We start from the raw sequence: 23,818 nt of genomic DNA on the forward strand, positions 1-23,818 counted from the left end.
TACAAATGTTATTTCTGTAATCCAAAGATTTTACGTTTCTCTCCAAGTTTTGTGTGATGCTCAAATTTAATTAGCTATTTTTTTGTATCTTTAAATCATGATTAAATATGAACCAGTACAGAGCTCGAATCAGAGCTGTATCACATGGCCATAAGAACTTTCATCTGGGTCAATATCTGTCCTTTTGTTAATCCATGCTTTTGGAGAAGACTCATTCAGTTTGCCTGGAATACTCCTGAAAGTGCTATTATACAGCCCATATTTCTTGGTTCTGTCCTTAAAAATTTTATGAAAGTCTTTGCTTAACTGCTTTTCTTAGCTCTTATCATGACTTACTCAGTCATCTTCTCCATCCTCATTTTCAGAGTGGCTTTCTCTCACCACCCGCCTAGTTCCTCTCTATTCTTTTACTTTGATTTATGCTTTCTCCATTATATTTTGCACCATCTGACATAATATTTTTTATAAATATATGTATTGACCATCTCCCCCGGTTAGAATGTATGCTCCATGAAGACAGAAATTTAGTCTACTTCATTACCTGCCACATAGCCAGCACATGCCATAAAGAAATATTCAATAATTATTTGCTGAATGAACAAATGTGCGAATTCCTGATCTTCTGTATTTACCAGATAGGCCTACCAACTTGGAAGTCTAATATGTTTAAGTGCATTAAAATATTTTATAATATACAAACCATTTATACATTTACTCTTTGACAGTATTACTACTGTCAAGAAAGGAAACCAGGCCAGGAGCGGTGGCTCATGCCTGTAGTCCCAGTACTTTGGGAGGCCGAGGTGGGCGGATCACGAGGTCAGGAGATCGAGACTATCCTGGCTAACACGGTGAAACCCCATCTCTACTAAAACATACAAAAAGAATTAGTCGGGTGTGGTGGCGGGTGCCTGTAGTCCCAGCTACTCAGGAGGCTGAGGCAGGAGAATAGCATGAACCCGGGAGGCGGAGCTTGCAGTAAGCAGATATCACGCCACTGCACTCCAGCCTAGGCGACAGAGCGAGACTCCATCTCAAAAAAAAAAAAGAAACCAAATTGGTTATTCCTTTACTTAATGAATGTTTATGAAGCAACTACTATGTGCTGGGCATTGTGCCAAGCACTTGGGCTGTATTACCCAAGATCAGAAATTGACTACTGTTCTGATATAATTTGTTTTTTGAGAATTTTTGCTGGCCCTTTCATTTTCTATATACTTATAAAATACCCCTTTTTGTAAACTTTTTGAAATTTTTAAGCCAGGTGCTATGGTTTGAATGTGCCCCCCTCCAAAATTTATACGTTGCCAATGTGATAGTGAAGAGGTAAGGCCTTTAAGGGGTAATTAGGCCATGAGGGAGGGCTTTTCCATCCCTCCTGAATGAGATTAAAAAAAAAAAAAAAGCTTCATGCAGCTTTCAGGTAGCTTGCCTTTCTGCCTTCTGCCATTTGAGGAGGCCACAAGCAGGTGCCCACCAGACCAAATGTCAGTGGCTGGATCTTGAATCTCCCAGCCTCCAGAACTGTGAGAACAAATTTATCTTCTTTATAAATCACCCAGTCTGTGGTATTCTGTTATAGCAGCACAAAAGGACTAAGACAGAAATTGGTACAATAAAAGTAAGGAGTTTCTATAACAACCATCTAAAAATGTGGAGGTAGCTTTGGAACTGCATAATGACATATAGGCTGAAATCATTTTTGAAATGGATGCCAGAGAAAGCCTAGATTGCCATGAAGGGAGCATTAAGGGCAATTCTATTGAGGGCTTTGAAGTGAAGAGAAGGGCTGTAGAGAAACCTTCATTCTTTTAGAGATTACTTGAGTGGTCATGAAGAGAATCTTGCTGGACATATGGACAGTAAAGACTATTCTGACAAACAGTCTCAGATGGAAAGGAAGAACATGGTATTAGAAACTGGAAGACAGGTCATCCTTGTGGTAAAGTGGCTAAGAACGTACCTGAACGATGTCTGTGTCCTGGGACTTTGTGGAAGACAGAACTTAACATTGAACTAAGATATTTGGCAGAAGAAATTTCTAAGCAACGAAGTGTTCAGAATGCTGGGTGGCATCTGTTAACTGCTTATAGTAAAATGCAAGAAGTAGAAATGACTTAAAGGTGAAATTTATAATCAAATGGGAATTAGAATGTAAAGATTTGGAAAATTCTCAGACTGACCATGTAAAGAATAAAAAATTCTTTTTAGGAGAGAAAAAACAAGAGTGTGGCAAAGTAACTGGTTGATAAAGAAATTAGCATGGATAGAGGGAAGATAGGTGCTATTCATCAAGACAATGGGAGAATGACCCCAGACGCATTTCAGAGATATTCAAGGCTGGCCAGAGTGTGTGTTCCTTGGTTATTCCAGTTGTGGTTCACATAGATCCAGATGTGGCTCATGTCACTGCTCCAGAGGGCAGTATGCCTTGGTGACAACCATGTGGTGCTAATTCTGTAGGCATGCAAAGTGCAAAAGCTGTGGAGGCATGGCTTTCTCCACCTAGATTTTAAAGAGTGCCTCAGAAAAGCTCAGGGCCCAGGCAGAGATCTGCTTCAGGGTGGATCCTTCACAGACTCCCCACTATAAGGCAGTGCTTAGTGGAGCTATGGTAACAGGGCTACCCCTAGAACCTCAGACCTGTAGAGCCACTGGTGTGCAGCACCAGCCTGGGAAAACCAAAGCATGTGACTTGAATATGTAAGAAATGAAGCGTGGACTATATCTAGCAAAGCCATAGGGGCAGGGCTGCCCAAGGCCTTGGGGTTCAACCTCACCCCAGTGTGTCCAGACAGTAGTACATGGAGTCAAAGAAGATTATCCTCAAGCCTTAAGATTCAGTGTTGTTTGGTCTGTTGTGTTTTAGACTGACTTGGGACCTGTTACTCCCTTTTTCTTTCCTGTTTCTTCCTTCTGGAATGGGAACAGCTATTCTATGCTTGCCCTACCATTTTATTTTGTAAGCACATAACTTACTTGATTTCACAGGCTCACAGCTAGAAAGGAATTTGCCTCAGGATGAATTTCACCTTGAATCTCACCCATATGATGTTTAGAAGAGACTTTGGACTTAGGCTTTGAAGTTGATACTAGAACAAATTGAGACTTTTGGGGGCTATTGGGCTGGAACGAATGTATTTTGTATATAAGAAGGACATGAATTTTAGGGGGGCCACAGGCAGAATGCTGTGATTTGAATGTGTCCCCTCTAAACTTCAGATGTTGGCAATGTGATACTATTAACAGATGGGACCTTTAAGAGGTGATTAAGCTGTTAGGGCTTCTCCTTTATAAATGAGATTAAGGCCCTTAAAAAAGAGAGACTTCATGCAGTGTTGGAGGATTGAAACACCAGAGTTTAAGGATAGGCTCCTACAAATATGTCAGACTTATTCTTAGGTTCCTAGGTTGCATACTTTAGAATACTCCATATATTTCTATAGGTTGCAAATGTTGATTTGCAAAGTCAACATTTTTTCCCCTTTTTAAAAAATCAGACTGGCATTCACTTTTCTGATATCCTATAATACCTCTTCATTTTGTCCCACAAAGAACACTAATAGCACTGAGGAGGTATTTGCAAATTATCTGAATAATTTGAAATATATAGTTGTATAACTTTTCAACTTCCTTAGACTTCATTTTCTTCATCTCAGACCAGAAACTATTCTTGATAGAGACAACAAAAGCAAAGTAATAATGACCTCTACTTTCTTTTTCATCCATCAATAGCGTATACTTGGTCCTTTTCTGTGAATTCAATTTTTTAAATCTTGATTATTTTTATTTTTTTTCTTAAATTTACTCTTTTATTGTAGCAAATGAATGGAAGATTCATTTATTCCACCCCTCCTTTTTGGGGATGGAGGCCATAATTTTTTTTTGTCTCAAATTCATCTAAATGCTAATAAAATTATGTATTTTGTTAAAATCAGTAAAAAATATAGGAAGTAAACAATGGAAACAAATGATGTGCTGCATGGAGCCCATTTCACTCTGCTGAATTCTAAAGTATGCAGTAAAATGTTCTAAGGAATTTAAATGTCTTTAAGGATTTCCCATACTCCCTTGTCAATTAAATATTATTTCTGTTCTTACATTTTGTCTTACATTTTTAAAAAATAAAGTAAAAAATAAGGAAGCTTTTAAATAGTTATAAGATACTGTATAATATGTGCACAAGATTTACAATTGAAGCAAAACTGTACAGGACATATCAAAGGCACAGAATATTGTCACTGATAATTCTTTAGACACCTATTGTATTGGACATAAATATGCTTTATATGCAATTATACTGTTTCTATGAAAAACTTCATTTAGTGATCAGCATAAAATTGTATAATAATTACCTTTACAATTTTGAGATTTTGCTTATTTCGTAATTTAAGAATGCTACCTTTAGGGCATTATGAATACAACTGTATAAACCAGAATTGTAAACAATGACCAGTGACAATTGCATGAGACGTGAGTAGAATTGGCAGTTCTGTGATGTAGAAAGCACATGGTACCAAGCTATATGTCATGACAAGGTGTGCAAGGTACACACTCATTGAGAATAACAGACCAAAAATGTCTTTAATTTTCAAAAATTAGTTTCTCTTTTGAAATTTGTAATGTTATATTAAACTTTAAGTCAGTATGTATTGCTTCTAGAGTTATTTGGCTCAGTACTATGGAATTTAATTTTGTAAAAAGTTGGTGGAATATATAGAAATAAAATATTAAAATATATTACATTTTCTCTGGTTTGATATCTAAATACAGTGAATATACACAAAGATAGTTGACTTTTGGACTTTTTAAAGAGGAAATTTCTTAATTCAATTATTTGCTCTTTTCCCTTACAGATTGCAGATTTTGGTTTATCAAAATGGCGCATGATGTCCCTCTCACAATCACGAAGTAGCAAATCTGCACCAGAAGGAGGGACAATTATCTATATGCCACCTGAAAACTATGAACCTGGACAAAAATCAAGGGCCAGTATCAAGCATGATATATATAGGTATAATAAGGATTGCTTTTTCTCAGAGTTAACTTTGTCTCAGACACAAAATTAGTCAACCAGAATTTTGAAGCTACATTTTAAACTGTGATTTTTATTCTTCTCTCATAATTGTGGTGAAAATAAACTTGAGGCCATGGTGATTAATATTTTTCAAAGTAAAGAAATTTAATGATTTGCTTTAAGAAACTTTTACATCCTTTAAGAAATTTTAAAGCATCTTTTCTTATCCTATCAATTTATAATATAATAGTTAAGGATTTTTATCATATGTGACTTGGAAATGCAGAGGGAAACAGTAGTTCCTAACATTTTAGCTTTAAGTTTCTCAACCTGTTCAACCTTTCAGCTTTTGATATCTATACGTCTTTTTAGATAAATAGACCAACTCTTAATCATACTGGGGATGTTTCTATTTAAAGAATCCCTAATATTTGTATATGTGTGAATTTTTTATACAACAAATCAATGGATTTGATCGTATTTTCATATTTCCGATGCATATTACTTATAGTCTCATAATGCAGTAATAAGCATAACACATTGTTCTTGACACTGGTTATTTAACCAGAATAAAAGGAAGATGATTATTTACATAGGTTTAAGAGATGGGGACATTCACCTCATGTGTAAGTTACTCTTATCTCTTTTAATATACTAATGAATGCAAAAGCACACTCTCTAAATTTGCTGTGAACACATTTTATAGTCCTTTAAATGGCTTTTTACCATCTTTAATAAATAACCTGTTAATGAATCATTTTAGGAACAAATGCCATATCTCTACCAGAAAACTATATATTAAATTAAATTGCATATTCCTTTTCTTCAAAAGCATTTTAATTTTTGTTATTTCTCATTAAATCCAAAGCCAGCCAATCCATTTTAGTGGCTGCACTAAAACAATTCATATAGTGTCTTTTACATTCACATTGTATGAATATAAAAAATTGCCCTTTTATATTTTGTTTTCTGATATTTTTAATTTATTTTGAATGATGTACTGAGGGCAGGGGAAATGTATTTATAGCTTCCTAAGGTAAAGATCATGTTCTACTCAACAATTCTTGAAAACTGGTTTGATTCTATAAAAATGGGCCAATTTAAATCTATCAGTCATTCATTTTGTGAATTTTCTCTTTATGTTCAATTTCAATATTCTCTGTAGGGGAAATATGAGGAAATATTATTCCTTTATTTGGGTAGGAATTCCCTCTGTACTCCTCGCTCTCCCTGTAACAAAAGGTGTTGGCAGTAATAAATTCTATGTGTCCATTTTGAATGCATGGTTAATGTTGGGGTATGGCAAAATTCTTATATCCTATTTAACCATTTATTCTAATTATAAACTCTATGCAGCTTAACCCTGTAATTGACATCTGAAGTTAAACTGTAGGCAGGATATTTCTACTACCAAAGAAGATAGTGCTGAGAGCAGAAAAAAGGCAGTAGAATAGAGCTCCATGAGACAATTTTTTTCTTGCTCTTTGTTCTTTGTGAAAAGTAATATCATTTAATTAAAGGGCATAGCTTATCTGAGTGTTCTAGAATTAATCCTAGTATTAAATCATCCACAAAAAGTTAATCTTGCATGTAACGTTAAGCTTTTATTACAGTAATTTCCTAATTTTTTAACTTAAAATTGATTTTCTTTCAAAACTAGATGAGCATTTGTCATCTTCATTGTATACAGTAATTCTTTGCTGCCTTATCACTTTCAAAAATGGTATCTTCACAGTCAGCTTTTAAAAGTAGTGCTATTTTAGTTTATTAGATAGAGTTCATTTAAAATATATAACATGTATGTTCTTATGTTAAACAGCTATGCAGTTATCACATGGGAAGTGTTATCCAGAAAACAGCCTTTTGAAGGTAAGTATGTTTTGACTTTTTTATGCTCAATAACATCATGTTAGTAGGTCACTCTCAGAACTATCTAAAAATCATGTTATTTTAAATCTGCTTATTCATTTTGTGGAAAACACACTAAAACGACAATTTATCAATTGTGAATGCATCACATACTGCAAAATATACTGGGTTAAGGATCCAGTTGTGAATCTGCTATATACTGGAAAATGTACTGGATTAAGGATCAGAAAAACCCAGATTTTAATTCTTGTTCTGACAGTAATTAACTCTGTGATCAAGTCACAAAATCTCTTCAGTCCTCATTTTTGTCACTTGCATAGTAAGAATTTTAAATTACTATTTCCAAGTTCTAGTCTAGCTGTAAAATTATTTATATGATAATTTAATTACTATTCCCTCTATAAAGACTAGCAAATATTGAAGATTAATCTGTCCTTTTTATTCCCTGAAAATATTATTTCTTTATTCTGAGGTTTGTGTAGGTCAGCTTGTTGTGTAACAAAAAACAACCTTGGAATCTCCATAGCTTATGAAATAAACATTTATTTCTCATTCACATTAAATATTAGTTGCTGTAGCCCTTCTTAGTTCGGCTAGGTTTTGCTCAGCTCTGCTTTACAAATATTCTGTTTACCAAATCCAATCATATGGCCAAGCCCAGAATTAATGAGGTGAGGATATAAACTCCTTCCATAGGAACAGACAAGTCTGGCAATGGTTTGGGATATATATATTCCTTTTACAGAAAGGGGGATAAGACATTATTCCTAAAATTTTAATATTCACTTATTTTCTTTTAGTTAGTTTTAGATGTAAGTAATATGCTGAATCGTAATATATTTCTAATGAATGCAATCTATTTGTTTTGACAGATGTCACCAATCCTTTGCAGATAATGTATAGTGTGTCACAAGGACATCGACCTGTTATTAATGAAGAAAGTTTGCCATATGATATACCTCACCGAGCACATATGATCTCTCTAATAGAAAGTGGATGGGCACAAAATCCAGATGAAAGACCATCTTTCTTAAGTGAGTATATAGTTTTAACATGGACTCTTTGAATTACAGAATTAGTTAATATACTGTGAATAAAATATTCCTTGAAAAATTGTGCAAATTAGATGACTAGCTAGAAGTTGTTTAAATTATTTTCCGACTTATCATAGCATTTATATATGAGTAACTCCTTCTAGAGCAGAACTGAGAATTCCTAACAAAAAAGAGAAATTGTGTGATAGGAGTAACAATTTCCTTCATATATTTAACAAATATGTCTTGAACCCCTACCATGCGCTGTGTATATACTGGAGTAAGCCCTGGGAACAGAGTAGTAAAGAAGACAAACTTTCTGTAGCTAGTTCATATTCTAGTTGAGAAGGCAGAGTGAAAACAAATAAATAAGCAAGACACAGATTGTGACAGTCTTATTAGGAAATAAGCAAGGTAATAGACTAATTAAGGGAGGGAAACAAAGGCCTTTTTCTAGGAGCGAGCATTTGAGCTGAGATTTGAAGCTTGAAAAAGAGCCAGTCATTCAAATGCTGAAGAAAAAGTATTCAGCCAAACAAAACAGCAAGCATAAAGGCTCTGAGCCTAGAAGAGAAAAAGTTTTATATTCTCAAGAAACAGTGAGAAGGCCTGTGTAGCTAGAATATAGTAGGCAAGGAAAGGAATTAGATGATATTGGAGAGGTAAGAGAGAGGCTATTGGCCATCATTAAAAGGTTAGATTTTTATTCCAAGTGGAATGGAAAGCCATTAAAGTATGTTTTGCAGGGAAGTGACATGATCTGATAAGAAGTATAGGTGAAATTCTTACTGCTCTGTGGAAAGTTGATTGGAGAAAGGCAAAAGTAGAAGCAAAGAGGCTAGGAAAGAAACTTTCAGGAATTTTCTAATTGAGGTGGAAATTCTGAAGATAGAAGAGTTACAGAATTAAGATAGTATTTCAGAGGTAGAATGGATCAGACATCCAAATGTAAATGTAGGAGAAAATCTTCATGACCTAGGGTTAGGCAGAATCTTTAAATATGACATCAAAAATAAATAGGATTCATTAAAAAATTTATAATCAGACTTTGAAAACATTGGAAACTTTTACACTTCAAAAGGTCCTATTGAGAAAAGAGACAGCCAGGCGTTTAGTGTCCACGACTTTAGTCCCAGTTACTTAGGAGGCTGAGGCAGGAGGATCACTTGAGCCCAGGAGTTTGAGGATGTATCATAATAGTGCACTGTGATCGTGCCTGTGAAAAGCTACTGCACTCCAACCTGGGCAACATAGCAAGACCTCATTTCCAAAAAGGAAAAAAAAAGCAGAACCACAGACTGGGAGAACATATTTGCATAACATGTATCTGCTAAAGGGCTTGATTCTGGAATATATAAAAAACCCTGACAAGTCAATAATAGGACAGATAGCCCTATTTTAAAATGAGTAAAAGATCTGAATTTCACCAAGGGAGATATACAAATAGCTAAAAAGCACATAAAATGATGCTTAATATTATTAGTCATTTGGAAATGCAAATTAAAACTGCAATGAGTTACCACTTTATACCCACAAAAATAGCTATAATTAAAGACAGAAAATAACAAGTGTTGACAGTGATGTGGCAAAACCAAAATCCTTATACATTGTTAGTGGGAATATAAAATGATACTGCCTCTTTGGAAAACAGTTTGGCAGTTTCTTAAAAATGAAAGATAAATTTACCATACAACCAAGCAATCCACTAACAGGTAACCCAAGATAAATGAAAACATGTGTTCACACAGAGACTTGTATGTGATTAGTGATAGGAGCATTGTTTATAACAGCCAGCAAGTAGAAACAGTCATAATTACTGTTGCTACTACTACAACAATACATGAATCTGTTGTTCCAGGAAGAGTCCAGGATCCTAATATAAAATTGAACATCACTAACATATTGGTAGTCTGGACTGGTTCATCTAAGAAGGTAATGTAGATAGCAAAGAGGGACCCATAGTAGAGCTCTGAGGCATTCCAGCACTTAGAAATGGAGAAGAGGAAGAAGAAAAAGAGACTGAGGAAGAGAGGACAGTAGAGAGTATAGTCTTTGTGTCTTGGAAGTCAAGGAGGGGTATAGTCAGACATGTCTAATCTGCCAGGAGGCCAAATGAGACAAGCAGGATTTTCCAACATTGTCATCACCAGTAATCCAAACAAATGGAGTTTTAATAGAGATATGAAAACAGAAGACTGATGTACATTTTAAAAAAAAAGAAAGAAGTGAAGCCAAATATGGACAATTCCAGCAAGATGCTTGGCTCTGAACAGAAGCAGAAAAAAATGAGGTGATAGCTAAAGGATGATATGGGGTCAAAATTTTTTCCTATGGCCAGGCACAGTGGCCCATGCCTGTAATCCCAGCACTTTGGGAGACCAAGGCAGAGGGATTACTTGAGTTCTGGAGTTCGAGACCAGCCTAAGCAGCACAGCAAGACCTTGTCTCAACTAAAAAAAATTTAAAAATTAGCCAGACATGGTGCATTGCCTGTAATCCCAGCTACTTGGGAGACTGAGGCAGGAGGATTGCTTGAGCCCAAAATGTTGAGGCTGCAGTGAGCTATGATTGTGCCACTACACTTGCACTCCAGCCTAGGTGACAAAGCAAAATGCTGTTTCTTTAAAAAAAAAAACAAAAAATCCTGGAGAAAGGTAAGAAACAGTAATAGAATATGTGTTTGATGGTCAAATGATCCAGTAGAGAGTCAGAGATTGTCAGTGCAAGAGCTGAGAGAGAGTATCAGAAACAGAATGCTGGAGAGGTAGAGGAAATGGTATTCAGAATGCAAATGATACTGTTTACATTTGTATGAGTATATGGACACTTTTTTCTACTGTAAGAGAAATGAGGTTGGAGAGATGGATACAAGTACAATAAGTTTGTAGATCTGGTTGTAGGACCCTGAAGGAATTCCCTCTCATGGCTTCTATTTTCTCAGTGTAGTGTGAGAGCAGATGATCAGCTAGCTCAAAGGAAACATGGAGGATGGGATGTAAGAGGTTGAAAAGGGGAAGATAAAATACAATGGTCTTACCCCTGCTTTCCCTTTCTAAGTTCAGAATATATTAAGAAAAAGATGAGGAAGAAAGACAGATGGTGGTCAAAATATCAGTTTCATTACTGATAAAGCTAATTGGAGAATGTACCTTTAGATCTGCAGCCAAATGGGCTTAGTAGCATTTTACCCCTACAGTTGATAGCTTTACCAGCCCACCACAGGCCTCACCCTGCTTCTACATAGGGAAGCAGAAAATGTATGCATTCTTTAGGCAAGCTGACTTTTAAAAGAAGGAGAAAACTGCAAAGGAACCAGATAAGCATGCTGAGTTTTTCTCCAAGATTAACAAATGAGGTAAGTCTGAGGGGCAGAAAGAAGATGGAAGAATTCCTCCTATACTTCTCCTTCCTGAGGATTGAACTGGAAATATCATCTTCCTGTTGGAAACATGAAGAAAAGGACTTAAGCGTCTCCTCCAGCAGTACAAGATAATCATGTAAGACAGCAATTCTCAAACTTTTAGATCTCAATACTCTTCAAAATCATTGAGGACCTCAAAGAGCTTTTGTATATGTGGGTCATATCTATTAGCATTTACTGTATTAGAAATTAAAACCAAGGAATTTTAAAATGTAGGAATATACAACACATTCCATTGTCTGTTGAAGCAGTGTTCTTATCACACCTTACTTATGGGCCTCTGGATAAATGTACTATATACTCGTTTGGGGATGACAGTAAACAGGGAAAATAATGTCTTAGTACTAGTTACTTTGAATATAGTTTTGACTTCATGAACCCTCAGAACCACCCCCCCACCCCCAGGGGTCCCTAGGCCACACTTTAAGAACCACTTATCTATGAGAACAGTAGATGTATTTGGGAAGCAAAATAGGATTGCTGAGAAGTAGTATTTAGTGTTTAGTTTGGGCAGTTAATCTAGAGAAACTAGTGACCCCACTTCTGGTCAAGATGGAGTAACAGGGGCCAATTTGCCCTCCTGCCTGAAACAACCAAAAAACCTAGACAAAATATGTGAAAGAGTGGTTTTTAAGACACTAAATATCAGGAAACAAAGAACAGCAATCTCTGATGGACGGGAAACAAATGAAGTCAGCCTTCCGATTGCCCAGCTTCCTGCCTTGAGAGTTTCTAGATGCAGCATGGGGAGAGGAAACTGAGGTGGAACCCAGCTGACACTCAGGGTCTAGGAGACAGGGATGACAGTGTGGGTAGACCAAGGCAGATAGACTTCATAGGACATCGCACCGGAAGGGAAAAGGTACACAGAGGAAGAGCCCCAGAGATTTGCAGAGGGTTCCTCTCAAGTATTCAGTGGAGCACTGATCAGTACAGCGTGGATAAGTCAGTAAGCCAAAAGCCAAAATCTTCAATGAGCATAGGAGAAAAGCAGAAGTTTGCAGAGAAGTGTTGCCCAATGGCATGAACTTTAGAGGATCTAGAATTTTCACAGAAAGAAGAAATTACTATTTGGAAATGGCAAAGAGAGGACAACAGAGATATGTACCCTTCCTCATAGCTCTGGAAAGAAAGAAAGATAAAATATGAACCCATTACCTTAGCAAATTTTGATTTGTAAATACAATACTGATGAACAATGGATATAAGTATTGAATGAAAAATACAATGCATTGCTTTTTTTAGTAATGAGAACTCAGTTTATTTTTAGACTGTCTAACTAATATTGCCTATAAACATATCCAGCCTTATATCTGACAGTACGGTGTGAGTGTGTGTGTGTGTGTGTGTGTGTGTGTGTGTGTGTGTATTTAATTTATCACATTTCTTACAAAGTACTGTTGTCTGCCTTAGACATTTTTCATTTATAGCCTTTGGGATGCTACTGGTTTTGTTGTTATTGTTAGGTTTTGGACTTTGTTTTTAAATGGAAGCACAACTTTTTTTTCCTAGGATGACAGCTTCCTATTTTCAGTGGGAAGGTACCGTCATTGATTTATAAACACACTACTGCCCTATACAGCCCGTCAGTTTTATTTTAAGGCTCTGGTGTATATTGGAATGGTGAAAAGCAAGTTCTGGGAACCTGAAAGGGAAAGGAAGAATAAAAAATCAATAATAGGGAAAGTTTAAGTGTATTCAATAAAGAAATTCTGTCAATACGACCAAATGGAAGAACAAGAAATTACAAAGGATTTCTAGATACCAGAGTAAGCACAAGATGCCTACTTTTGGATAAACCTACTGAAAAGAAATGAAAAGTTCACAATGAAAGAAATTTTGGTAAAAAAATAAAGGAAGCTTGAAAAACTAAAAGCAAGCTATATTTTTCCTTTTTTAAAAAAAATATAGGTTAACTGAATTAAGGAAAGGAGGAAGATCAGTAAACCTTTGTTGAAAAAGTGACTAGAGAATATACATTCTGAAAATGGATTTAACTGTTCAATTAATGTACATATTAAATGGCAAAGTAACACAGTAGCAGAGAGGAATCATAAATATTCTGTTTTTCAAAAGCCTATCAAAGTATAGTTTACTTAACCTTAAAATTTATCTATTCTAAGTATACATTCATTGACTTTTTAGTATTAATAATTTTAGTTTGCAGCCATTACTATAATCCAATTTTAAAGTATTTCCATCAACCCCCACAAAATCCCTCATAACTATTTACAGTCACTGCCTGTTCTCATCACTAACCCTACGTAACCAGTAATCTATTCTCTGTCTTTCTAGATTTGCTTTTTCTTGATATTTCATATAAATGGAATGATAACAATGTGTGGTCCTTTTGCATCTGGCTCTTTTCACACTTAGCATAATGTTTTTCAAGTTCATCCAGGTTTCAGCATGAATCATAGTTCGGTAATTTATTGTTGAATAATACTTCATCGTATGGATGTATCACATTTTGTTGATCCATTAGCCAGTTGATGAACATTTTGATTGTTTCTACTTGTTGCCTATGTGAATAATGTTGCTATGACTGTTCACATAAAAGTCTGTGAACATATGTTTTCATTTCTCTTGGTTAATTATCTGTGAGTAGAATTGCTGGGCTACATGATAAATTTATCTTTAATTTTTAAGAAACTGCCAAACCGTTTTCCAGAGTAGCTACTTTATTCCCACCAGCAATGTGGGAATTTCTCCACATTTTCTCCACATCACTGTCAACACTTCTTACTTTCTTTTTAATTATATTTTAGTGAGTATGGAGTGATGTCTCATTGCAGTTTTAAAGTGCCTTTTCTTATGATGTTAAGCATCTTTTCATGTGCTTCTTGAAGACATTTGTATATCTCCTTTAGTGAAATTCAAATCTTTTACTTGTTTTTTAATTTTGCTATTTTTCCTATTATTGTCATGGGTCTGTATTTATTGTAGATACAAACCCTTTAGCAGATACATGATATGGAAATACAGTGTATAAGATTGCAGCTTATCTTTTTATTTTTTCTTAATACTGTCTTGAAGTGCAAAAGTGTTCAAATTTTTTGAAGTCCAGTTTTCAGGTTTTTTGTTTGTTTGTTTGTTTTGTTTTTGAGATGGAGTCTTGCTCTGTTGCCCAGGCTGGAATGCAGTGGTGCAATCTTGGCTCACTGCAAGCTCCACCTCCTGGGTTCACGCCATTCTTCTGCCCCAGCCTTCTGAGTAGCTGGGACTATAGGTGCCCGCCACCATGCCCTGCTAATTTATTTTTTTATTTTTTTATTTTTTTGTATTTTTAGTAGAGATGGGGTTTCACTGTGTTAGCCAGGATGGTCTCAATCTCCTGACCTCGTGATCTGCCCGCCTCGGCCTCCCAAAGTACTGGGTTTACAGGCATGAGCCACCACACCCGGCCCAATTTTTAGGTTTTTTTAACAGATTTCATTTTTGATGTCATATCTAAGAACTCTGCCTAACCCAAGATCATGAGGATTTTCTCCTATGTTTACATTTAGGTGTGGGGTCCATTTCAAGTTAGTTTTTATGCGTAGTGTGATATAAGTATCTAAATTTATCTGTTTCCAGGTGTATATCCAACTGTTTTAGCATCATTTGTTGAAAAGGCTATCCTATCCTTTCCCCATTGAATTGGCTTAGCACATTTGTCCAAAAACAGTTTTTTTAGGTTCTCAACCCTATTCCATTGTTGCTTATGTCTATCTTTATGTCAGTAATAAAAGCTCATAAAACAGCTGAATGTCATCACTTTGGGAAGAACTGACTTGAGGCCTTGTACGTTAAATGTTAGCATTTCACTTTAATAATTAGAAGCAATCTGAATTCAACCTATATTTTTTTTCTCTTATGTAGAATGTTTAATAGAACTTGAACCAGTTTTGAGAACATTTGAAGAAATAACTTTTCTTGAAGCTGTTATTCAGCTAAAGAAAACAAAGGTAAATTGCCAAATGGAATGCTGGAAATTAGAAATTTAAACAACTATATATTATTCATGGAGTTTTTTAGTTAAGTGTAGTTTTTAATATATATACTTTTCACAGATATAAGCTACAGTTTTGGAGTGAGAAAATTTACCAGAGACTATCAATACTACTTTTCCTTTGTCACCAAAAGCTTTTGTATTTCATTCAAATGGCCACCTTCAGATTTTAAAGACATTTCCAGGACCAGGCGTGGTGACTCACACCTGTAATCCCAGCACTTTGGAAGGCCAAGGCGAGTGAATCACTTGAGCCCAGGAGTTTGAGACCAGCTGGGCCACATAGCAGGACCCTACCTTTATTTAAAATGTAAAAAAAGAAAAAAAAAAAAAAAAGACATTTCCAGAACCCTTATATATCAGACGTAAATTTAAAAATGAATAATCACAGCCAGTTGTTTACAATGAATGCACTGAGCCATTAGAGGCATTTGTTTGTTTTTTAATGTACATTTATTTTCCTAAAGTTGTAATGCCTAGAGAATTATAGATGTCAGGGTTCTCGCACTTCTCTTTTAATTTAATGCACATTTTTTTCTGACATTCCTTGCCAAGTTTAACTGTAGAATTTTTATTATATTTGAGACCAAAGTGTGTTTGTTTTTTCATTTTTCCTCTCAAACACTTCATGTTTTATAGACCAAGGTAGCAGTAACAGTTGATATGAATTACCTGGGAGAGCTGTGTTATTTACTCACTCTGATTCTTGTGGGTTGGAACAATTGAAGGGACTATTACTGCAGGGTTGTTTTTTTTTTTTTCAATATTACTCAAAATTGTTTAAAAAGCAAAGCAACCACGGTTCATTAAGGCAAGTGCTAAACTATGCTTACTTTGCCCTAACGAACTGTGGTTTGTTAGGAGATGTGGGTTTCATTAAATTGTAGTTAATATACAATATAAAAACCAGCCGTTAGCCAAACTCGTGGGGTATGAACAAGCAAAATCTACAATTTTTATAACCAAGTGATATTGCTTGCCCCTTGTGGCTTGCTGGATCTAGTGACATAACCCTTGGTTTCAAAGGGAAATGCATAAAGGAAGGAACTAAAGAGGAACTGTGTTTTCGTTCTTTTAATAACTTGTCACTGGCTCCACCACTTCTGAGTAGGTAGTGTTTTCCAGAGGATACCAATTTCTCTATTCCTTAATAGAGTCAAAAATTTTTTTTAGTTTGTAAAGATGGGGTGTCCCTCTGTAACCCAGGCTGGAGTGCCGTGACAGGATCATAGCTCACTGCAACCTCGAAGTGCTGGGCTCAAGCAATCCTCCTACCTCAGCGTCTCGTCTCCAGTAGCTTGAAACTACAGGCATGGGCTACCACACTCAGCTACTTTTTAAGTTGCCATATTTTTTCCACTTAGGATTGTTCTTTTTAAAAAAAAAAATCTTGTATCGATTCTGTGATACTTATAGGGCAAGAATATCATCTGATTTTTATAGATGAGATAACTAAGGTATAATAGTCTTCCCTTATCCATGGGAGATACATTCCAAGACCCCAGTAAATGCCTGAAACCATGGGTAACACTGAACCCTATGTATACTGTACATACATACCTATGACATAGACATATATAATTTTCCTATACATATATACCTATGATAAGGTTTAATTTATAAGATAGGCACAGTAATACATTAACAATAACTGACAATAAAATAGAACAATTCTAACAATATTCCAGCATCACTATTCTTGCACTTTGGGCCATTAGTACTAAGAGTTGATTAATTAGTAATGAGTTACTTGACCGGCCTAGGCAATGTGGCAAAACCCCATCTCTACAAAAAATACAAAAAAAAAAAAAAAAGCTGGGTGTGGTGGCACATGCCTGTAGTCCTAGCTACTCAGGGCTGAGAAAGGAGGATCACTTAAACCCAGGAGGCAGAGGCTATAGTGAGCTGGCACTCCAGCCAGGGTGACAGAGTGAGACCGTGTCTCAAAAAAAAAAGAGTTCCTTGAGTTCAAGCACTGTGATCCTGACAGTTGTTCTGATACTGACAGGGTGGTAGCTTATACAGCATGGATATGCTGGACAAAGGGATGATTCACATCCTGGGTGGAATGGAGCTGTAGGGTATGATGTTTCATCATACTACTTAGAACTGAATGTGATTTAAAACTTATGAGTTGTTTATTTCTAGAATTTTACATTTAATATTTCGAAACCACAGTTGAGCAGGGTAATAGAAACTGTGAAAAGTGAAACCAAGATAAGATGGGGACTACCGTATAGGGAAGTTAGTCACTTATGTATACCTCACACAGTAAGCTAATGTCAGGGCCAACAGTGGAACACAAATTAAATAAGATTCTTCATAAAGAAATTTCTGAGCTAGGTGTGATGGTACATGCCTATAGTCCCAGTTACTCTGAAAGCTGAAGCAGGAGGATCGCTTGAGCCCAGGAGTTCCAGTCCAACCTGGGCAACATACCAAGACCCTGTCTCTTAAGAAAACAAATTTCTGAAAGCCAAGATTAGTAGGGAAATTTGTTTTGAGTTTCCTACATTTTTTCAGCTCTTGGAAGTAGCTCCCATAATTTATGTTTTCCTAGGTAATTGGCTTCTATATCTTGAATAATAAACACTGAACAAAAATAGGTTTTTTTCAACTCATTTCTTCTTAGGGACTGATTCACTAGTTCACAAGTAATTTGAATTATCATAACTGATCATTTATGAAAAAGTGTTACTAATTCAAGGATATTGCATTATCAGAAATGTTTTGGCAAATTTTATAAGCACAGAAAAACCTTACATAACAGAGACAAAACCAAAAACTCATTTTAAAGGGTCATATAACAGTATATTTATAGATGTTTTTTGAACTGCTGTGTATAAAGCCCTGTGCTAGGTACATTATATACACAGATGAATAGGAGTAATTTCCTCCTGAAGTTCCTTAGCCATGTAAATGGAGCATGCAGTCATAAATGTGCATAATGGATGGCTGGGTGTGAATTCACCAGTTTCCAAATTCTGAAGAATAGTTGGCATTATGATGGTCTGGGGAAGAAAATGATTGATAGGTTTTTAAATCACTGAATAGTGATGGAAACTAATCCAAGTCTAGCTTATATAGACAGGAATAAATCACTTAATTTTAACACAAAAGAATAGTATTTAAGTAAATCATCTACTCAGCAGCTACCATTTATTGAATGCTTACAAGTAATGTTAGGGCCTTTTTGCATATATTACTTTTCATTTTCCTTACAGTAATCCTTCAAAATAGGTATTTTTATCTCCAGTGTACAGATAAGTAAACTGAGATTAAATCTAATAAGTAAACTGAGATTAAATCTAATGTCCCACATCAAACAGATGTGGGAATCTAAATCACATCTGATTGGCTCCATGGCCCTGCCATTCCATTATTGACACTCTACCTCCTTTACTTAGTCTAAGCCTCAATCTCTTAACTATAAAATGAAAATAATAATACTTACAGGCACAGTGCCTAAAATGTGGTAAATACTTTATTATAGATAGACATACAATCACACTCCCAAAAATTTATTAAGTACCTAGTTTATACCAGTTATTTCGTATTTATAAGCTCAATCTCTAGAACCATCCTGCATGTAGGTATTATTAGATTTTAAGGATGAAGCTCTGAGACACTGAGAGAAGGTAACCAATTAATATTAGGTAAGATTCAAAGTCTGTGTTTCTAAAGTTATTTCTCTTGTTCTACACTGTCTCTTCCTTCAGTTATATGTTATATTCCCAACTCTTTATATTTTCTTGCCATGTATTTTGCACAAACATATAAAATGTGTTAATTAGATTGTATTTTACTTCTATAATTTCCTAATCACCTCCAGTTAAAGTGTATATGCATTTATGTATTCATTCCAGTTACAGAGTGTTTCAAGTACCACTCACCTATGTGACAAGAAGAAAATGGAATTATCTCTAAACATACCTGTAAATCATGGTCCACAAGAGGTAAAAAAAAAAAAAAAAAAAAAAAGTTACATTAAACTCAAAATGTGAGAAGAATTTGAAAAAATCATTTGGTCTAAGCCGTTCTTTTATAGAAGGAAAACTAAAGCCCAGGTAGCTTTTAGGATTTGTTTGGTAGCTCATGGCAATCTCCAACTTGAAACCCAGCTCTACTGATTCTCAGTTCATTTTTCATCCCATCAAATCACAATTATTGCTTTTTTGTTTGGCATTGAGTTCTGTCGCTGTCATTGGTTTATACAATAAATGACGTCCCAGGGTAGTATGTAGGTAAATCATTGATTACAGTTTTAACACTATATTTATGCTACCTTGTTCTTACCTCTTATCATAATTAATGAGAGGCTAACATTGCTGCCCAAGAAGAAAGATTTCTTTAGTAGCATTCAGTCAGACTTTTATTAGTCTGAATTAGTAATTTCTTTTAAGAATGTATATGTATGTTCATTTTACAGAATCAGAAAAGTAACATAGATTGAGCATCCCTAATCCAAAAATCCAAAGTGCTCTACAATCCAAAACTTTGAAGACCAACATGATGCCGCAAGTGGAAAATTCCACACTTGTGTTAGTCTGTTTAGTGTTGCTATAACGAAATACCTGAGACTAGGTAATTTATAAAGAAAAGAGGTTTATTTGGCTCACAATTCTGGTAGCCAGAAAGTTCAGGATTGGGCAGCTGAATCTGATGAGGGCCTTAGGCTGTTTGCACTCATGTTGGAAAGTAGAAGGGGAGCAAGCTATGCAGAGAAATCACATGGTGAGACAGGATGCAGGAGAGTGAAAATGAGGAAGTCAGGGTCTTTAACAGCTTGCTCTCTCAGGAATCCATTCACCACTTATAGAATGGCACCAAGCTATTCATGAAGGATCTTCCCCCATGACCCAAACACCTCCCATTGAGCCTCACCTCCGAACACCACCACATTGGGGATCAAATTTCAACATGAGATTTAGTGGGGACAAATAAACCATATCAAACCATAGCAACATCTGACCTCATATGATGGGTTGCAGTCAAAACACTGTTTCACAGGTGGGCACAGTGGCTCAAGTCTGTAATCCCAGAACTTTGGGAGGCCAAGGTGGGTGGATCACTTGAGGTCAGGAGTTCGAGACCAGCTGGCCAACATGGCAAAACCCCATCTCTACTAAACATACTGGGCATGGTGGCCCATGCCTGTAATCCCAGCTACTCGGGGGGTTGAGGCAGGAGAATTATTTGAGCGAGCCAAGATTGCACCACTGCAGTCCACCCTGGGTGACTCCATCTCAAAAAAAAAAAACTTTGTTTCAGGCACAAAATTATTTTAAAATATTGAATTAAGTTACCTTCAGGCTGTGTGTATAATGTATATATGAAACATAAATGAATTTTATATTTAGACTTGAGTCCCATCCCCAAGATATCTCATTATATATATACAAATATTCCAAAATCTGAAAAAAAGTCCAAAATTCCAAACACATCTGGTTCCAAGCATTTCAGATAAGGGATACTCAACCTGTAGTATCTTCAAAACTAACCTTAAAAATAGTACATCACTTTTTTAATCACTTGATGTACAGTATTTCATTTGATCCTTGAGCCCATTCGTGCATATTTTTAAATAGACAGTGCGGATAATACAGCCAAAAACCTGAGAGCCAGAGAGTTTAAATGCCTTACTGAAAGTTAGCTAGTAATTCCATGACAGAGCTAGGAGTAGAGTTCTCCATTACTTTTTCCATGGCTTCCTGTGCCTCCATGTAGAAGGAACCTGAGGTGCTGAGAACAGGCATTTCTAAATCTGTAGGAGACCAGACTTGCAGATACCAGATTTCTCATTCACTATTCTAGTTACTGGCCACAGCCTCTGAGATCATGTAGAAAATACTGAAAAAAATAATTTTTCTGATGTCACATTATTCCCCTATTTCCCCCATTTGTGTTAATTAAGAAAATAAGTTTATCTTTGTTGGTTATTTTGTAGATGTATGTGTTTCTTTAATTTTGTAAAGTATAATTTTTAGTACTTTTGTAGGCTGGGCACAATGGCTCACACCTGTAATCCCAGCACTTTATGTGGCCAAGGCTGGTGGATCACTTGATTGCAGGAGTTTGAGACCAACCTGGGCAACGTAGCGAAACCCCATTTCTACAAAGAATACAAAATTTAGCGTGGTGTGGTGGTGTGTACCTATAATCCCAGCTATTCAGGAGGCTAAGATGGGAGGTTCACCTGAGTTCAGGAGGGCAGGGCTGCAGTAAGCCTAGGTTGTGCCACTGCACTCCAGACTGGGCAACAGAGTGAGACCCTGCCTCAAAAAAAAAAAAAAATTAGTAGTTTTTATCTTCATTTGTGATAAGCCACAAACAAGAACTATTTAGAAATTAAAGCTCTATAATTTTTATTAACCTAAACCCTTTATTTTCTATTTACTTTAGGAATCATGTGGATCCTCTCAGCTCCATGAAAATAGTGGTTCTCATGAAACTTCAAGGTCCCTGCCAGTTCCTCAAGACAATGATTTTTTATCTAGTATGTAAATTTTCCAATCATTATTTACTTGCAAGTCTTCCATTTTCTTTCAAGATCATATTTCTGGCAAGCAGTCATGATTTCTATGGAACTTTAATTTGCATTTATAACTCATGTTTTAAAGTGACAGAGTCTAAAGATATGAAAAAATAGTAGTGTGATATTCAACAAATACATTTAAGTTTTAAGGCATTATGTTTGGCCAGGCGCAGTGGTTCACACCTATAATCCCAGCATGTTGGGTGGCCAAGGTGGGCAGATCACCTGAGGTCAGGAGTTCGAGACCAGCCTGGCTAACATGGTGAAATCCCATCTCTACTAAAAATACAAAAATTAGCCAATCATAGTGGTGGGTACCCATAGTCTCAGCTACTTCGGAGGCTGACACGGAAAGATTGCTTGAACCCGGGAGGGAGGTTGCAGTGAGCCGAGATTGCACCACCGCACTCCATCCTGGGTGACAGAGTAAGACTCTATGTCAAAAAATAAACTTTTTTAAAAAGGCATTATGTTAGACACTGCCAGAAAATGTCCACAAAAAAAATCTCTTATAAGAAAAAGAAGTGTTTCTAAATAACTATTATATGAGATGGAAAGTGATATAAGAGAGACATAGATCTAGAGCTATGGTAGTATGGGAAGAGTAACACTGTACAAAGGACTTGCACAACAACTTTGTGAGAGAAATGTCCTCATTTTACAGATTTAAGGACTCTGGATCACATAGCTAGTAGCTGGCACATCTCAGACTTTTGATAAACATTATCGTGTCACTCTACTGTATCATGTTGTCATCATGAAATTATTTCTGGCTGAAGGCTGGATCTGTAATAACAAAGGATAGGCATTCCAGGGAAAAGGAACAACATACAGGTACAGAAGCAAGAACATACAGAGAACAGTGAGTAATTTGGTTTAGCTAGTAAAGAAGATGAATGAAAGAAGATAAAAGCTAAGTAGATTGGAGTCATATCATCAGTAATTCTAACCTTCAGCTAAACTATTTGGACTTTTTTACTTGAGTAGGAAGCAACTATTGCAATTTTTTGAGCAAGGCAGTGACATAAAATTTTTTACTTTGGGAAGATTCATTCTGGCTGGAATGTGTAGGATATTTTGAAAGGAAAAGGAAACTTGAGATGGCGAGATCAGTTAGGAGACTATTACTGTAGTACCCATGAGAGATTATTAAGAACTGATATAGAGTGAAAGAAAGGAGGAGTGGTATATGAGATGTTATAGACAACTAGATGATAGGACTTCGTAACTTTTCACTTATAGGAGCGATGAGAGAAAAAAGCGGTAAAGCCAAATAAATTGTTAAGCCTAGGGACTGGGAGAATGTTGGTGCCATTAAAAGAAATAGAAGTTAAAACAGGTTGCGTGCGGTGGCTCACACATGTAATCCCAGAATTTTGCAAGGCCAAGGTGGGCAAATCACTTGAGGCCAGGAGTTCAAGACCAGCCTGGCCAACATGGCAAAACCCCATCTCTACTAAAAATACAAAAAAATTAGTGGGTATGATGGTGCACACCTGTAATCCCAGCTCCTCGGGAGGCTGAGGCACAAGAAACGCTTGAACCCAGGAGGCAGGGGTTGCACTGAGCTGAGATTGCGCCACTGCACTCCAGCCTGAGTGACAGAGCAAGACTCTGTCTCAATTAAAAAAAAAGAAGAAGAAGTTAAAACAAGTTTTAGAGTTAAGAAACATTACACTTTCAATGTTTTTTGTTTTTTGTTTTTAATTTGAGGTACTAGGAGCACACAAAGGGTTGATGTCCAGAGGGCTTTTGAAAATATAAGATTAAGGTTCACAGCTGGGTGTGTTGGCTCACAACTGTAATCCTAGAACTTTGGTAGGCTGAGACGGGCGGATCACCTGAGGTCAGGAGTTCGAGACCAGCCTGGCCAACATGGTGAAATCCCATCTCTACTAAAAATACAGAAATTAGCCAGTTGTGGTAGCATGGAACTGTAATCCCAGCTACT

The 23,818-nt window shown here is 36.2% G+C and overlaps 1 protein-coding gene and 1 long non-coding RNA gene across 11 annotated transcripts in view; one reads left to right on the forward strand and one right to left on the reverse strand.

Moving 5' to 3' along the window:
* RIPK2 (receptor interacting serine/threonine kinase 2) overlaps window positions 1-23,818 on the forward strand; it is a 37,380-nt gene that overhangs the window by 11,241 nt on the left and 2,321 nt on the right. For 2 of the 3 annotated variants that reach the window (XM_001084687.5, XM_015145674.3), the window contains exons 4-9: window positions 4,857-5,014; window positions 6,837-6,886; window positions 7,759-7,920; window positions 15,203-15,288; window positions 19,199-19,288; window positions 21,735-21,828. In XM_001084687.5, coding sequence (XP_001084687.1) covers window positions 4,857-5,014; window positions 6,837-6,886; window positions 7,759-7,920; window positions 15,203-15,288; window positions 19,199-19,288; window positions 21,735-21,828 — 640 coding nt within the window. The remainder of the gene's footprint in view (window positions 1-4,856; window positions 5,015-6,836; window positions 6,887-7,758; window positions 7,921-15,202; window positions 15,289-19,198; window positions 19,289-21,734; window positions 21,829-23,818) is intronic. The other variant, XM_015145673.3, reaches the window with a different exon arrangement.
* The window catches only part of LOC106999849 (uncharacterized), a 136,715-nt gene that overhangs the window by 4,572 nt on the left and 108,325 nt on the right, over window positions 1-23,818 (reverse strand). The window lies entirely within an intron of this gene.

This window comes from Macaca mulatta, chromosome 8 (genome assembly GCF_049350105.2).
Source record: "Macaca mulatta isolate MMU2019108-1 chromosome 8, T2T-MMU8v2.0, whole genome shotgun sequence".
Taxonomy (NCBI): Eukaryota; Metazoa; Chordata; class Mammalia; order Primates; family Cercopithecidae; genus Macaca; species Macaca mulatta.